This window comes from Myotis myotis, unplaced genomic scaffold (genome assembly GCF_014108235.1).
Source record: "Myotis myotis isolate mMyoMyo1 unplaced genomic scaffold, mMyoMyo1.p scaffold_m19_p_6, whole genome shotgun sequence".
In the NCBI taxonomy this organism is placed as follows: Eukaryota; Metazoa; Chordata; class Mammalia; order Chiroptera; family Vespertilionidae; genus Myotis; species Myotis myotis.
Window position 1 is genome coordinate 68,071,521 of NW_023416368.1, and position 16,960 is coordinate 68,088,480.

General features: G+C 37.7%; 1 protein-coding gene across 1 annotated transcript in view; it reads right to left on the reverse strand.

The window, feature by feature from the left end:
- LOC118659241 (probable ATP-dependent RNA helicase DDX60) overlaps positions 1 to 16,960 on the reverse strand; it is a 90,225-nt gene that overhangs the window by 38,379 nt on the left and 34,886 nt on the right. Inside the window, exons 14-19 of the mRNA XM_036315482.1 lie at positions 10,945 to 11,194; positions 9,009 to 9,172; positions 8,331 to 8,486; positions 7,755 to 7,904; positions 5,108 to 5,227; positions 4,417 to 4,512 (exon numbers count right to left, since the gene is read on the reverse strand). Coding sequence (XP_036171375.1) covers positions 4,417 to 4,512; positions 5,108 to 5,227; positions 7,755 to 7,904; positions 8,331 to 8,486; positions 9,009 to 9,172; positions 10,945 to 11,194 — 936 coding nt within the window. The remainder of the gene's footprint in view (positions 1 to 4,416; positions 4,513 to 5,107; positions 5,228 to 7,754; positions 7,905 to 8,330; positions 8,487 to 9,008; positions 9,173 to 10,944; positions 11,195 to 16,960) is intronic.

Consider the following 16,960-nt stretch of genomic DNA (forward strand, 5'->3'; position numbering starts at 1 on the left):
AATAAGGTCGTTTCAATAAAGTGTGTGTTTGAATGGCCAATAGTTTGGAGATGCATGTGAAATTTATAGTGATGAAGTGAAACTTGATAAGCACTCTTTAGTATTTTAACTAAAGATGCAAAGACAAGATTTAAAATAAGCATTCTGCAGGGGTTTTTTTCCTTCATTGTTATGTTACAGGACAATCAATCTCATCTTTTTTCATGTACAGATAGATACCTCTGTGTGTCTGTGCGGCAATAAAGCTCAGGAAATGGAAGCAGGCTGCCTGTGTTCTAACCGTGGCTCTGCACTTAACGTGGGTGAACTGGGTAGAGCTCATCTCTCTTTGTCTCAGTTCAGTAGCCATAAAAATAGTAACTACTTTATTGTGTTTTTCTGAAGAATAAATGGCATTATAGCTGGATAGTTAGCTATTAAAATTTTATGTATAGCAATATGTGTAATAGAATTATTTATATCTCAGGGGTGGAGAACGTCTGGCCTGAAGGCCCATATAAGGCCCACAAAATAATTTGGTCTGACCCTGCCAAGCATTAGGGATGAGTTAATTCAATGTTTGACCAAATATAGGGGGCTAATTTTTAGGTTGATAATTTTTTATGGCCTGTGAATGATGCTATAAATATCTAAATGGCCCGTGGCAGAAAAAAGAGGTTCCCCTGATCTAATTGAATCTTTGCATTCTTTTTAAACCTTTTTTTTATTGTGAATGTAACATTTAATAATTGTATAAAATATAGTTTCATATTAACAAAGTATGATTCAGATTAACTAAGTAAAGAAAACATCCTCATAAATCAAGACAAACATTTCCAGTATCTCTGAAGTCCACGCTAGAACAACCTCCTTCAGCAGTTACATTGTTTTTTTAAAGTTATCACTTGGTTTTCATTATACTTCTTTACATATATACATGTGTGTTCACAAACAATAAAAGTTGATTTTGCTGGTTTTGTAAGGTTTTTTCATTTGAATTATATAGCATGTGTCCTTTGCTCAATATTACAATTTTAAGGTTATTCTGTTATATTTATTTTCATTGATCTATGTATTCTGTTGTATAAATATACCACATTTTGTTATTATTTCCACTCTAATGGACATTTGAGTTGCTACTCTTAACATGCGTGAGGGTTCTTAAATTGTCTTATTTTTTAAGTTCGTAAATCTTTTTTTTTTTTCTAGTCCTCAGATATATAACTCGGATGGGAATTCCTTGTTCATGAAGTATGGTCATCTTCATTAGATATTGTTAAAAGGATTTCCAAAGGGGCCCCCCGCTCACAGTGTATGGGCCTTCCCATCACTCCACTTCCTCCACAACAGGGACACTGTCAGATTCCCACCTTTACTGCCTCATTGGTGTGTTTCATTGTGATTTTAATTTAGTTCAGTTTCTTTTCAGGGGTGTTTTAGACATTGGAAAATCTCATTTTGTGATTGCCTTTTCTCTAAATATTTTAAAGAAATCCTTATATATTTTGAATGAGAGGTCTTTGCCAGTTTATAAATACAAATACCTCCCACTCAGTGGCTTGTAATTTCATTCTCTTAATTATATATTTCGATGAATAAAAATTCTTGATTTTAATATAAATTTGTTAAGCTGTTTTTCATAGTTTGTGCTTTTCAAGTTTGTGCTTAAGAGGTCTTTCTCTACTCCTAAGTAATGAAGATATTCTCTTCAAATAACATAAAGTTTCATCAATTTGCCTTTTATATTTTTGTGTTTAAACCATTTGAAACTGATTTTGTGTATGAGGTGAGGAAGAAATCTATTGTTTTTCCTCTTCCATTTTTTCCAATACTATTACCAGTGCCACATTTTTCTTAAATACAATGTCTATTTCTAATGCTGGCTGATTTGTCTATATCTTTATCCATTTCAAAAGATATCACTCCATTATCATAGGTCTACAATAAATCCCAATACCTGATAGAGCAAGTCTGTTCACCTTGATCTTCTTTTTTAAGTGCATTTTTGGCCTATTTTCACCTTCTTTTTCAAATGTATCTTGATTATTTTTTCCCTTTTGCATTCCCATGTGAGTTTCAGAATCAAGTAATCAGTTTCCTCCGCACAACACTCAAATGTGCACACACAGTCACACATACAAATACCACAAAAGGACAGGAAGAAAATCTGAGTTTTTATTGAGATTGCAATAAATTAATAGAAAAATTTAGAGACCTAATTGTCTAAAATGATATATTTGTGTCCAAAATGACCTATCGTGTAAAAATGATCTATCATAACTATAATCATAATCAGAGCAGTTATAATCATAATATTGAATTTTCCAACGAGAAAACATGAACTATTTCCTTAGGTATCTCTATTCATTTTATTCTTTTAAAACATCTCATTAAATATCACTCAGTAAAGTTTAACAATTTATATATATAAAAGCCTAAGCAACTGATACAACTGGTTGACTGGTCACTATGATGATGCACTGACCACTAGGGGGCAGACGCTTAACACAGGAGCTGCTCCCTGGTGGTCAGTGTGCTCCCACAGCCAACCTCCTGTGGTCCCTCCTCCCAGCTGGCTGGATGGTCAGTGCTCTACGACAGCCAATCCCTGAAGCCTGCCAACCTCCCACAGTCTCAATTGGCCTGATTGCCCTGATCATTGGCCAGGCTGAGAGACCCCATCCATGCATGAATTCATGCACTGGGCCTCTAGTCCTATATAATAAAGAGGTAATATGCAAATTGACCATCACTCCAACACACAAGATGGCCAGCAGGGGAGGGCAGTTGTGGGTGATCGGACCAGCAGGGTAGGGCAGTTGGGAGGGACCAGGCCTGCAAGAGAGGGCATTTGGGGGAAACAAGGCCTGCAGGGGAGGGCAGTTGGGGGCAACCAGGCCTGCAGAGGAGGGCAGTTGGGGGGACCAGGCCTGCAGGGGAGGGCAGTTTGGGGGGACCACGCCTACAGGGGAGGGCAGTTGGGAGAGACCAGGCCTGCAGGGGAGGGCAGTTATGGATGACTGGGCCGGCAGAGGAGGGCAGTTAGGGGCGACCAGGCCTGCAGCGGAGGGCAGTTTTGGCGGGACCAGGCCTGCAGGGGAGGGCAGTTCTTGGGGGACCAGGCCTGCAGAGGAGGGCAGTTAGATGTGACCAGGTCTGCAAGGGAGGGTGGTTGAGGGTGACCAGGCTGGTAGGGGAGGGCAGTTAGGGACAACCAGGCTGGCAAGGGAGGGAAGTCAGGGGTGACCAGGCTGGCAGGCAGAAGTGGTTAGGGGCAATCGGGCCAGCAGGGGAGTGGTTGGTAGCCAGCAGTCCTGGATTGTGAGAGGGATGTCCGACTGCCCAGTGGGATTGGGCCTAAATGGGCAATCAGACATTCCTCGAGGGGTCCCAGATTGGAGAGGGTGCAGGCTGGGCTGAGGGACACACACCCCCACTCCGTGCACGAATTTTGGGCACCGGGCCTCTAGTATCCTTATAAAAGTCCTGTACATTACAAAGTACTTTGTATAGTTAATGGTAGCAGAAATGATATTTGAAATGCTTGTTTATCTAATTTTCTCAATATGTGTTGCTGATATGAAAATTATTTATCAATTTGAATTTCAAAAGTTGAAAAAGATATGAAGATATGCTTGACCTAAATGTAACTATGCTAGAAATAGATAGTTTTTTTTTTAAAGAAAGGTGTATTTAAAAATATACTTTCAATTAACCTATGGACCAAAAACTAAATAATAATGGCAATTAAAACATATTTTAAAGTGAATCATAAAAATATATGTTTCATGTGTTGTTAAAGCAGTGCTTTAAGGTTAATGTACAACCTTCAATACATTAATGTGTTAGAAACTAATAAATACATGTATTAGAAAAGAACTCAAATTTCATGTTCAAATTATATCATCTTCCTATATTTGCAGCCTCCTTTGTTTATTTCTGTCCGTTTCCTTGTTTTGTTTATTTGTATTTTGTTTTTTATTTCCTTCTGGTATCATTCAACAAATGAAAGCTAGCTAGCAACATGAAGCACTTTAACTTTTAAACCAGCAATAGAGTGACATGACCCATTTTAGCTATTAATGCAACCAGTATAGGTAATAGGAAAATACCTCCTAAAAGATAGTTGGTTTTGTGGGATAGAAGTTCTATGGCTAAAAGAAGAAAAGTCTATTGCTAATGTCATTGGTTTGTCTAGTGCTTTCTGGGATAATTTCCCTCTACTATTATCACTCTTCTAGAAATTTTTCCATTTTCCCTTTTAACTACTTCCAGATCTACCTTTTAACACCCACACATTCAATCTATCCCTTCCATAAACTGAATGTTTACTTTAATAACTGTCCATAGGATTGCCATCTTTACTAAAATACATAAACTACATATTTTATGTACATACAAATATTTAGTGGAAGAATAGTAATGAAGTTAGCATACCTCATCAAAGATGACATATCTCATCCTTTTCATCCACTTTTGATTACGAGGTGATAGCAAGAGTATTTCCAAGCACTGAGGCACTGTCACCAATATCTGTTTTTTTAAAAAAGGAAACCATTGATTTGATTTTTTTAAACCTCAAGCTTTAACTTCTTTTTATTGTTGACACTATTACAGATGTCTCCCATTCCCTCTCTTTTCTCCCCTCCACTCATACCCAACCCTTCCCTTCCTTTTAAACATCAATAAAATATTTAGATGACACAGTATGTTCATATAAGCATTTCCATTAAAACAACCATCTCATCTGTGTAAAAATAAAACAAATGTAACAAATGTATGTTGTGGTTGATATATTTAAAAAAATAAGCTTATTTCATTAAGAAATAGCCTCCCACATAGTACATTGGGAATATAAAATCATCTCAGTTTGAAACCATCATCATTGAAAGATTTGAAATTTCCTCATATTGAAATTTCAGAAAAGCATTTTATTTATTATAGAAAATACAATTTATTGAAAGTTAACCACTTTATTAAGAAAAATTATATAAACAATGTTCAAATATAAATATATTTCACAGGGTAATTGTGAATTGAATTTATCCTCACATTAAAACCTTGTAGTGCCTACCAAAGTGCCTTAGTATGCATTATTATTCATTATGCACTCGTGTCGGTGACATACCTGACAATTCAAGGTGTCGTGACGGTAATCTCTTGTGAACACTCCACACACCACTAGTCCTTTTGGCAGTGCTTTGGTAAACAGACTGCAGATAGTTCCTACCACTTGATTAACAAGAGCCTTAAATCATAACGGACACAATGTGCTATTCAGTAATTATTGACAACACTGAACAAATTGTTTAAAGCAAACTAGTATCTGGAACAACTTTACAAGCAAAAAGTACAGTACCAATTTTATGTAACTCTTTCTTTTTTCTCTTTAATCCTCACCCAAGGATATTTTTCCATTGATTTTTAGAGAGAGTGGAAGGAGATAGGGGGAGAGACAGAGAGAGAGAGAAACATGGATGTGAGAGAGACACATCAGTTGGTTGCCTCCCGACTAGTGAAGGATCAAACCTATAACCAAGGTACATGACCTTGATGAGAATTGAACCTGGGACCCTTCAGTCCGAGGGCCAATGCTCTATCCACTGAGCCAAAGAGGCAAGGGCTATAACTTTTTATTATATGAAGCCTGTTGCACAAAGAGTCACGCAATAGGCCTTCCTTCCCCTGGCTGCCGGCACCGGTTTTCCTCTGGCACCCGGGACCCAGGCCTTTGGTCCGGGCGCAGCGAGGCTTGGCTTCTCCGCTGTGGCCCCAGCAAGCCTTGGCTTCAGTCTTCAGTCTTCACTCTGCCTGGACCCTTCAGTCTTTGTTCCACACCTGTGTATGCAAATTAACCACCATCTTTGTTGGATTAATTTGCATAGTCACTCTGATTGGCTGGTGGGCGTAGCGGAGTGACACCAATTTGTATGCTTCTCTTTTATTGATTTCAGAGAAGAAGAGAGAGGGAGAGAGAGATAGAAATAGCAATGATGAGAGAGAACCATTGTTTGGCTGCCTCCTGCACACCCCACACTGAGGATTGAGCCTGCAACCCAGGCATGTGCCTTGACTGGAATCAAACCTGGGATCCTTCAGTCTGAAGGCTGATGCTCTATCCACTGAGCCAAACCATCTAAGGCTATATAACTCTTTCTTAATAAAAGAATTACTTGCATAAATGCTTCCCACTGGTTCCATTTTAAAGTTTTCCTTAATGTATAATAAATCACAGTTCTTATTAATGTGATGGCAAAAAACAATAAGCAACAATCTATGCCACAGAAATGGGATATTTATTTGAACAGGTGAAATCAGATGATGAAATTTTATTTAAAATTCTAATTGTTTCTCCAACAATCTGCACATTCCTTAAGTTCCCTGAGCCTCAGTTTTCTCATCCATAAAGTGAGAGGACTGGGACATACAACAGAGATGATCCCTACCAACACTGGCACTCTGAATTTCTTCTCTCACTGCATCTTTAAGGCCTGCAATGAAGTATTCTCCTTGGGAAAGAGAGAGGAAGGAATATACCAAATCCCTTCAAGATAAAGAAAAAAATTCTGATTCATCCAAGAGCCTCTAGACATCATCCAAGAGCCTCTAATAGACATCTTTTTTTTTTTTTGCTATAAAAAAGAAAAGAAGAAGAAGAAGAGGACTATAGATATAGAATTTGCAGTAATCAGGGATTTTCTACAGAGCATGAAAGCAAAATAAGAATGGCTGTTTTTTCCCTCTCACACTTTCTTTTATGAACTTATCTATCCTCTCTTAACCCTGGCACAGATATCAAATGGTTTCTTTGAGCAAAATTCTCAAAAGTGTTAAATCCCTATTTTTAATAAGTGCTGGACCTAAGGAGGTTTAAGCAATAAAATGAATAAAAAATAAGGGTGAATGATACCATTTATTGGTCATTGTTTACACCCAGACATATTCAAAGATGCCTTACATACATCATCTCCCTTAATGCTTAGAATAAAAGTACAGACATATTCAAAGATGCCTTACATACATCATCTTCCTTAATGCTTAGAATAAACGTACCACAGCCCTCTCCACCCCTCCTTATCCATAAAGCATATGCTTCCAGACTCCCAATGGGTGCCTAAATCCAGGGGTAGGAGCGAACCTTATATATAGTACTATGTTTTTTTCCTATACATGTATGCCGTTTCACTTGAAGGAAGCATTTTATAGCTTCTCCTTGGCATATCCAAATTGCCAGTGTCACTGCTTTTGCACTTGGCACTGTGAGGACATTATTAAGTAAAATAAGGTCACTTGAATACAAGCACTCCGATACTTTGACAGTTAATCTGATAACCAAGAGGGCTGTTAAGTGATTAATGGACAGGGAGCGCATACAGCATGGATACACTGGATGATTCATGTCCTGGGTAGGACAGAATGCAAGACTTCATCATACTACTCAGAACAGCACACAATTTAACACTTATGAATTGATTATTTTTGGAAATTTTCATTTAATATTTTTGGACCATGGATGACCATGGATAACAAAAACTATAGAAAGCAAAACCATGGATAAGGGTGGACTACTGTAAAATGTAAGCATTATTATCCTCTTTTTACAGGTAGAGAAACTGAGGTAAGAAACTAGCTCAAGACCACACAGCCCATAAGCACTCACATCCATGACTGCAATGCTGGAGTCTGTATGCTCTCGTACCTCCCCAGGATTAAGAGCACAAACTATAGTTGAGGAAAATTACAGTAAGATACAGAGTGTCATATGCACACAGTACCTTTGTTGGAGCAACATACACAATCACCCCTTCATCACTCTCTCTCAGGATTTTCTCCATGCAGTAGTAAGAAGCATAGGTTTTCCCTGATGATGTCGGGGCAACAATGACAGCAGATTCATTGTTATCTACCACATCAAGAAGTTCCCTCTAGATTTAAAGACAAACAAACACATTTCATTTTGAAAATATATACTTAGTGTCAAATTTTAATTTAAAAACAACTATATTTTAGGCAAAATGGTATTCACAGTTCCTTATGAGACATAGTAGGGTAAGGGTGGCATAGATGCAGAGAATACTGACAGCTGTCAGAGGGGAAGGGGAGGGGTGCTGGGTGAAAAAATGAAGAGATTAAGCAAAAAGAAAAAAAAGAATAAAGAAACATCATAGACAGACAACAGTATGGTGATTACCAAAGGGAAAATGGGGTGGGGGAGGTAGAAAGAGTAAAGGGGGGTAAATGATGATGGAAGGACACTTGACTTGGGGTGGTGAACACACAATGTGATGTGAACCAACTGTTTCCATCGAGTTTCCTCACTTTTCCATGCTGCAGATCTTTTCAGGAAATACCTGCCATGTGTCTGGTATAAAATGATGCACCCTGGGATCTGGATCACTTCTTTCTTCTCGAAGTAAGTAATGGCCCATATATGTTAACTGAAACCGAGCTGCTCCCATACAAACTGAATATTTAGAAATATCCTTCTCAGTACTTGATTCCTGTACCTAAGTAAATATGACATATTAGATTTTCATGTTTACCATTTTTATCCTGGGAAAGGAAATTACCAGTCATGGTGAAGTTTGCTTCACCAAGATTATTTTATGTTTTACAAGTGTTCAGAATTAGCAGTGAAGAATAAGATATAGATACTATATCTTTACTATAATTTTAGATACTATTTTATGTGCAGTACCATGTTTTATAGAATGTAAATAAAATGCAGTATGAAGTTAATCTTTTAATTATAAATCAGCATAAACTTTGAATATTGTTAAATATGAACAATTCCCTACACACACATACACATATACAGAATAAAATATGTGTTTAAATTGAGGACCATAGCACCCCTAGTACAAATAAAACATTTATTCTATGTAAAAACACACCCATAAAAATTATTAGATCTGTGTCTATACAGGATGATACATAGCTAATCATCAATTTAATCTAATAGACATTAATTCTGAATACATCCCATAGAATATTTTACACACACACATAATATTTTCTATAGCACCTACCTGAGGATATAAAGAGTGTGCCAAGTTGTCAAATCCAACGTATTTTAAATATTTGGCTAATTTTCGTCGATCTGTATTTTTTAATAGTTCTGAATGCTTTTCATGAATTATATGAATCCTTTTCATCAAGTTAATTATTATGTTCATATCTCTGGATTCTGTTTCTGTTTAAAAGAAACATTGTCATACATAACAAGTTATACAAGATATTGATAATAAAACCCCAAAGCTGATTTAATTTTATTGCAGGATAAGAAAAGCATAATCATATGAATCACTGATAATAACTGAGGAATTCATAGTTTCTAGTCAATTACATTACAGTGAAGAGCGTGGCCTCAAGTAAGAGTAGGATTGCCAGCTTTAGCAAATAAAAATACAGGCGATACAATTTGAGATATATATTCATGACATTTACTTACAGTAAAAAAAAAATTGCTATTTATCTGAAATTCAATTTTAACCTGCCTATATTTGATTTAGGAACTTCAAAAGCTCCATTTCTAAACCTCATTTTCTTTATATAGAAATTGGGGACATTAAGTCTCACCTCATATGGTTACTATAAGGATTAAATAAATTAATTTATATAAAATGATACAATAATGGCAGCAGTTATTATTAACCATAAGAAGTAATATGGAGAATGGATGAATGGACATTTTTAAATTCTTTTTGTTGTTATTAATACTCTCCCAAGATTATTTTTCCCATTGATTTTTTAGAGAGAGTGGAAGGGAGAGAGGGAGGAGAGAGAGAAACATTAATGTAATAGAGACACATCAATTGGTTGCCTCTCACATGTGACCCACAAGGGCCGGGATTGAACCTGCAACCCAAGTAGGTGCCTTTGACCAGGAATCAAACCCTCAACCCTTTGGTGAGCAGGCCAATGCTCTAACCACTTAGCACACCAGCCAGGGCAACATTTTTTTTTTCTTTTAATATTTACTTTCCTGTGAACACAATTAAAAGATAAATATCTTTCATTTTCTCTCCAATCAAAAATATTCATTCTTTGGTTCTCATCCAAACACTGTTATGCCCAAATTTACTAATTATTTAATTTGTGCATACCTCTTGGAGTAAGGATGTTGTATTAAAGTTCTTGCTCTGTCACTGACATTTGGGCATGTAATTTGTTCTCCTAGAATCTCAATTTCTTACATGTAATATTAGGGTAATGGAACCACCTCAGAGAATTGTGAGAATTTATATACATATACAAGGTGTCCCCCCAAAAATGTATACACACTTTAACAGCTAATAGCTCAATTTTAAAAATGCAATGCATTTTAATAAACACTGCCTTTATAATTATTAAAAATGTGTACACATTTATTTGGGACACCCTAAATATGCTAGGCCCTCGAATAATATTTTATTCTACATCATTTCATTATAATGTTAACGAGGTGCCTTAGGAACTTAACTTCAGTTAATATCAATTAGCCTGTAGTAAAATTAGTTTCACTATACATTGATTTTCTTAAAGTCACAGAACCTACAGATGACTTTACATGAAAATTTACTGTATATAGCTTTGGTTGTGGTTATCAACACTATGTTGCAGTTAGTTCAGCATGTGCCTAAGTCCCTTAGGAGACTATCATTAAGCACCTTCAGAGCAGGTCCTATGCTCTTCTGGTCGGAAGCCCATGGACACCTAATAAGGTACTCAGCTCCTGACTGACCTTGAAGAACTATTTACTGAATTGAATTTCAGGTAAAATCTATTCACCAATATGCATCACATTCACGCATAGCCATGTTATTATTGAATCAAACAAAAGGAAATCTTCTTACCCTTTAGACATCAAGTTTCCAAAGTCATACAGGCCAGAAGAATCAGTATATGTGGCCAATATCAATTCTTTTGCTCTGGTCTTACTGACCTTTTATTTTAAGATATTTCTAAAACTAATATTTTATGTACCTGGTTTTGAACAGCATTCCATCCATAATTTGAAACAGGCATCCAATCCTACCATTTCTGCAGCAAATTTTACAGATTTAACAGGGCATGTTTGGAGAAAATCTTCTAGTTTTTTTATTCCAGAATTAGGATTTTCTTTCATTTCCTTTTCAATATATACTGACAAGTTTTTCCATCTTTCTTCCTCTTTTTTCTCTAGTTTAGCTAGCTGTCTCTTTTGGTTTTCCTCAATAAATTTTTCTGCATTTGTCTTTAAAAAAATAAGAAAAATCAACAGTAAAACAAATGTTTCCATGATAATACATTTGATTTTTTTTTCAATACACAGCTTTTATTGCATCTTTAAAATGTCACAAAGAAGTCTGAGGAATCATTTGGCATCTTGCTGTTTCTACAGCTGGACAGCTTAGATCAAATATTCATCAGTATGCTGAACTGTTCCCTTTTTAGAAACATAGATACTACCTGGTTTGCTGAATCAAAGCAGCTAAATTTTATACAAGTCCAATGCCATTTCCTTCAAGAATTAACTCATCTTTCTGAGCATGAGCTACTCACCTGACCTCTGCGGATATACTTTTCACCCAAGAGATTTCCAGTTTCAACAAGAGAACCATCTTCCTGAGTATCAATCTCAATGGGGAAGTGAATAGACAAAGACCTTGTTCTGTAAGGGAAGCCCAATGTAACACCCTTGCTCATGTTCTGTACGTGACTACAGACAGTGCAAATAATAGCCACTTCCTCTCTATTTCTCTCTATTAGGACTATCTGGAGCCTCTTCTTTTTCTTTCCAAGGAGTCTGAGTTCTACATTGATGTGATTGACGTCCCTTTGCAGGGTGCCTAGGGCCTTTCATAGCAACTGTGTGTCCCTTCACAGCGATGTCCCATTTTCTGGAATGTTGACAGTCAGATTGCTGAGAATGGTCTTCCTCTTCTCAGTACATGTGGCAAAGAGAGAACGTCTTTCAATACGATGTTTTTTGAAAGAAGTATTTAATATCTTAAGCCACCAGTTCACTACTTAGCACATGGAAGTAGAGTATCACCGAGGACCTTAGGTATTCTGAATAATTAAATGCAAACATCTATATTTATACAAGCATGATAATTCCACATTCCCTTCTTTCTTCTTTCTATCCTGAGCTATCACTTTCTTTATTTTCTTACTTTTTTATTGTTTTTTTAACATATATATTTTATTGATTTCAGAGAGGAAGAGAGAGGGAGAGGGAGATAGAAACATCAATGATAAGAAAGAATCACTGATTGGCTGCCTCCTGCATGTCCCACACTGGGGATCAAGCCCACAACCTGCAACCCCGGCATGTACACTGACCGGAATCGAACCCTGACCTCCTGGTTCATAGATCAATGTTCAACCACTGAACCACATTGGCTGGGCTTATTTTTTTTAATGGTGACACTATTACAAATGTCCCCCATTTCTCCTGCCTTTGCCCACATCTATCCAGCCCCCATTCCCCCCTCCCTCTGGCCATCACCACACTGTTGTCCACAGGCTATGCATATACAGTATATTCGTTAACTAATCTCTTCAGCTATTATTTTATTAATCCATATGCTGAAAAACAGTCTTCTGGCATTCCAATCTGTAAGGTTGGTTCTAAGAAAAAAAATTTCAAACTAATATCCAATTAGGATATATATCTTTTATTAAACTAGGCTAAGTGTGGTATAATTACAAAAATTGGCCAGGAGAGTAGCATGCTATGCTTTCAGTGGTTCTCAACCTTCCTAATGCCACGACCCTTTAATACAGTTCCTCATGTTGTGGTGACCCCCAACCATAAAATTATTTTTGTTGCTACTTCATAACTGTAATTTCGCTACTGTTATGAATCGTAATGTAAATATCTGATATGCAGGATGTATTTTCATTGTTGGTGACCCACAGGTTGAGAACCACTGCTTTATAGAAAAACCAGTGTCACTTTTGCTCAGTGATTCCAAGAAGAAAAATAATAAGTCGAAAAGGGATTCAAAGTCATCATGTCTAAAATTGTAATATCTGGAGTACAGTATGCAAAAGAGAATGCTGCCACAGCCAATCGCTGTAACAAATTTTCTTGTCCAGAACTGAGGGCAAGTCCTTATTTAACTCTCCTTCCTTCACCTCCCACCTCTGTAATATGGAGACAATGGGCCATCTCAAGAACACCAGAGTACCAATTAAGTGATGTTAACTCCTCCTGGGAGTGACACAGCCTAACCAGAGGTAAAAAGATATCTCTGAAGAGAGAGGTCTACATCAATAACATCCAGAAAAAATGAACTTCCTTAAGCACAAAATAGAGAATAAAGACTAAGAAAATATTTTAAATGTATATGACAAAGATGTGATGTTGTAAATAGCTCTTAGCAATGAATAAGCAATAGTAAAGGACATAAAAGAAATTGATAGGAGAACAAACACAAGTGGACTCAAAATTTCAGAAAGATTCTCATATCACTGGTGTTGAAAGAATTGAAATTAAAACCTCTGGTTGGGAGGAATAAAGAAGAAAACAAGCACTCCCATACACTGATGGTGCTAATCATTATAGCTGAGTGGATAAACGGGCAGGTTCTCGGGTACATCCCGGGTCGATGACTCACTATGTAACTCAACACAGTGTTTTTCACATTAGAGTTTGATAACTCAATAATGTATTATTATTTGTAGTAATGTTAAAATAAGAACAAAATTTTGGACAGCCCTCTTATATGAGAATGTATATTAAAATGAATATCAAATGTATATCAAAAGCCCTAAAATTTTTCATAGCCTTTGATCCAACAATTCTCTAAGTAATTAAAAAACTGTAGAGAGATTCTGATAAAATTATGTTTATCACAGCACAGGTTATAATGGTAAAATAATGGAAACATAAATATTAAAAATGGAAATATAAATATATTATGGAATATTAAGAAAAATACTTTTTAAAGTTTATCCTAGCTCATTGAAATAAAAAGTTCTTCAAAACACATTAATAGGAAAAAATTATAAAACCATATGTAAATTTTAAAATTGTTTGTGTGTATATTTGCCAGACAGTAGGGATGAGGGGGATGGGTGGAGATGGAAGAGGGTGTAGGAGGATACATTGAGATGGAAATGAATAAATAAGTAAATAAATAAATAATAACTTATACAACTCAACATGAGGAAGACATACAATTTAATTTTAAAAATGGAAAAATGACAAGGCTGGTGTTGCACAGTGGTACAGCATTGAACTATGAACCAGGAGGTCATGGTTTGATTCCCAGTCAGGGCACATGCCCAGGTTACAGACTCTATTCCCAGTATGGTGTATGCAGAAGGCAGCCAATAGGTGATTCTCTGTCATCACTGATGTTTGCATCTCTCTCCCTCTTCCTTCCTTTCTGAAATCAATAATAAAAATATATATTTTTAAATAAATAAAGGACCTGAATATACACATCTCCAAAGAGGACATACTGATGGCCAATAGACATATGAAATATGCTCAATGTCACTAATCATCAGAGAGATGCAAGTTAAAACCACAATGAGATATCACCTCACACCTGCCAGAATGCTACCATCAGTAAATCAGCAAATAGTGCTGGCAAGGATGTGGAGACAATGGAACCCTGCTGCACTGCTGGTGGGAATGCAGATTGGTGCAGCCACTGTGGAAAACAGTATGGAGTTACTTCAAAAAATTAAAAATAAGGCCCTGGACAGTGTACCAAAAGGTTACCCCTGAAATTGCTGGTCAGGGTATATATCCGGGTTTTGCACTCGATTCCCTATGGAGGAAGTGCAGGAGGCAGATGATCGATGTTCTGCTCTCACACTGATATTTCTCTCTCTCTCTAAAAAAATAATAAAAATATTTTTTTAAATTAAAAATGGAACTGTCTTTTGACCCAGCAATCCCACTTCTGGGAATATATCCTAAGAATCCTGAAACACCAATCAGAAAGAATATATGCATCCCTATGTTCATAGCAGTGTTATTTACAACTAGTGACCCAGTGCATGGATTCGTGTACATTGAAAGGAAATTAACTAGAAGGTGGCCTGGGGGTGAGACTAGGTGAGATGGGCTGGACACGCCCTGGATCCAACCTCCTGCAGTTCCTCCCCGGCATCTGCGAAGTGAGCAGGGTCCCTTTGACTGATGGGGTCATTGGGCCTGGCCTGTGGGAATCAGGTCAAAAATGGCTCTTCGACATCCTCCAAGGGGTCCCAGAGTGAGAGAGGGCACTCTGAAAAGTTGCTATTGTCCAGGATGTGGAACACAAATGCAAGTGTGTAGTAAACCAGATTCAGGGCCAACAGTGCCCCAGCAACAACATAACCCATGACCAAAGGTTGAATCGGACTCCCTCCTATGGTTTTGGGGCGAGTCACCTGAGAACCATTGCTGCAAAGTCACTGCAGCTCTGTAGCTCCTGTGTTGAGTGTCTGGCCCTTGGTGGTCAGTGTGCATCATAGTGACCAGTTGGACCAGTAGGAGAGACACTTAGCATATTAGCCTTTTATATATAGATAGCTAAGATCTGGAAACAGCCTGAATCTCCATCAGTACATCTATGTATATAAAGAGGTAATATGCAAATTAGGCTGAGATGCCGTAACAGTCATGACCTGTCAGGAGGAGGTTATAACATGCAGATGAGGCCCAGAGCGTAGATGGAGACAGAGACAGGGGGCCCTGCCCGAGCCTGCATGGCGGCTCGGGCAGCCCGGAGCAGACACAGGCAGTGGGGCAGGGGGTCCTGGGGCTGGCCGAGCTGCCACACTAGCTTGGGTGGCCCTGGAGTGGACACAGGCAGGGGGACATGGGGGGTCTGGGGAGAAAGTCAGGCCCGGGTCCCGGCCGGCCGCCGTGCCAATCAAGCCTGACTTCCACTGCAGCCGGTGCTGCGCAAGTCAATGCCTGGGTCCCAGCTGCCCACCGCACCAGTCAGGCCTGACCTCCATAGCCGCCTGAGTAGTAGGCAGAGGACAGACCACTGAGGGTCTTATATACCATAGCAGGGAGCTTAGATTTTATTCCACAGAAGGAGGAAAAGTGAAGAATGTCAAGCATGGGAGCATCCTGGTCTTGCTTTCCTTTCAAATGAGCCATTCTGGTGGCTGTGGGAAGGATCAATTTAGACAGTTGCAGTGTTTTAGGGCCCAAGAAAAAGAGAGGCTGATGTTTGGAACTAGGATTAGACAGAGGCAGTGGATCACAGACATATTTATGAGGAAACCTTACAGAACTATTTGGCTGATTACACAGGAATGAAAGCAAACAAAGCAAATGGTATTAGCCCAGGTTTCCAGTTTGGGCAACTTCGTTGAATGGGTGATTCTAATAATTGGGAGAAGGTATTGAGGAAAAGGAACAGTGTAAGGGAGCTTGTTTAGTTTAGCAATAGCCAAACAATTAGGACAGAAGACAGACTTAGTGCTCTTTCTTTGCTGCAACGTTTATTTTTCTGCCTTTAGCCACCACCATGTAAGGCTAATGTGCCATCTTTTCTCCTAATCTAGGATATTATCTATCTATCTATCTATCTATCTATCTATCTATCTATCTATCTATCTATCTGTCTATCTACTACACATTCCTATCACCTAAATTAGCTTTCCTGCATGATCCCTTAAAAATACTTATCAAAGTCATTCAATGCTCTGTGAGTATGGGGACTTTCAAGATGTGGAAACATTATGAACCTATATACATTAATAAAGAGATATTGGGTGCTCAATTTTTAACAATAAAAATCAAATACTGAATGTGGTCATGCCAGAGGCATAATTTTAATGAGCCAATATCTCTTTACTGAAGTGTCACACTTCAAAAGAGATCCTCTCAAATAATCCAATGCATAACACTCATCTGGGTTGCCTGTTAAAATGTAGGACCACACCTTGAAATACACTCCTTCTAGAGCTCATTTTGGTGGATAAATCTCCCTCCAAGTAAAGCAATCCTATATAATAAAAGTGTAATATGAAAATCAACCGAACAGCAGAACAACTG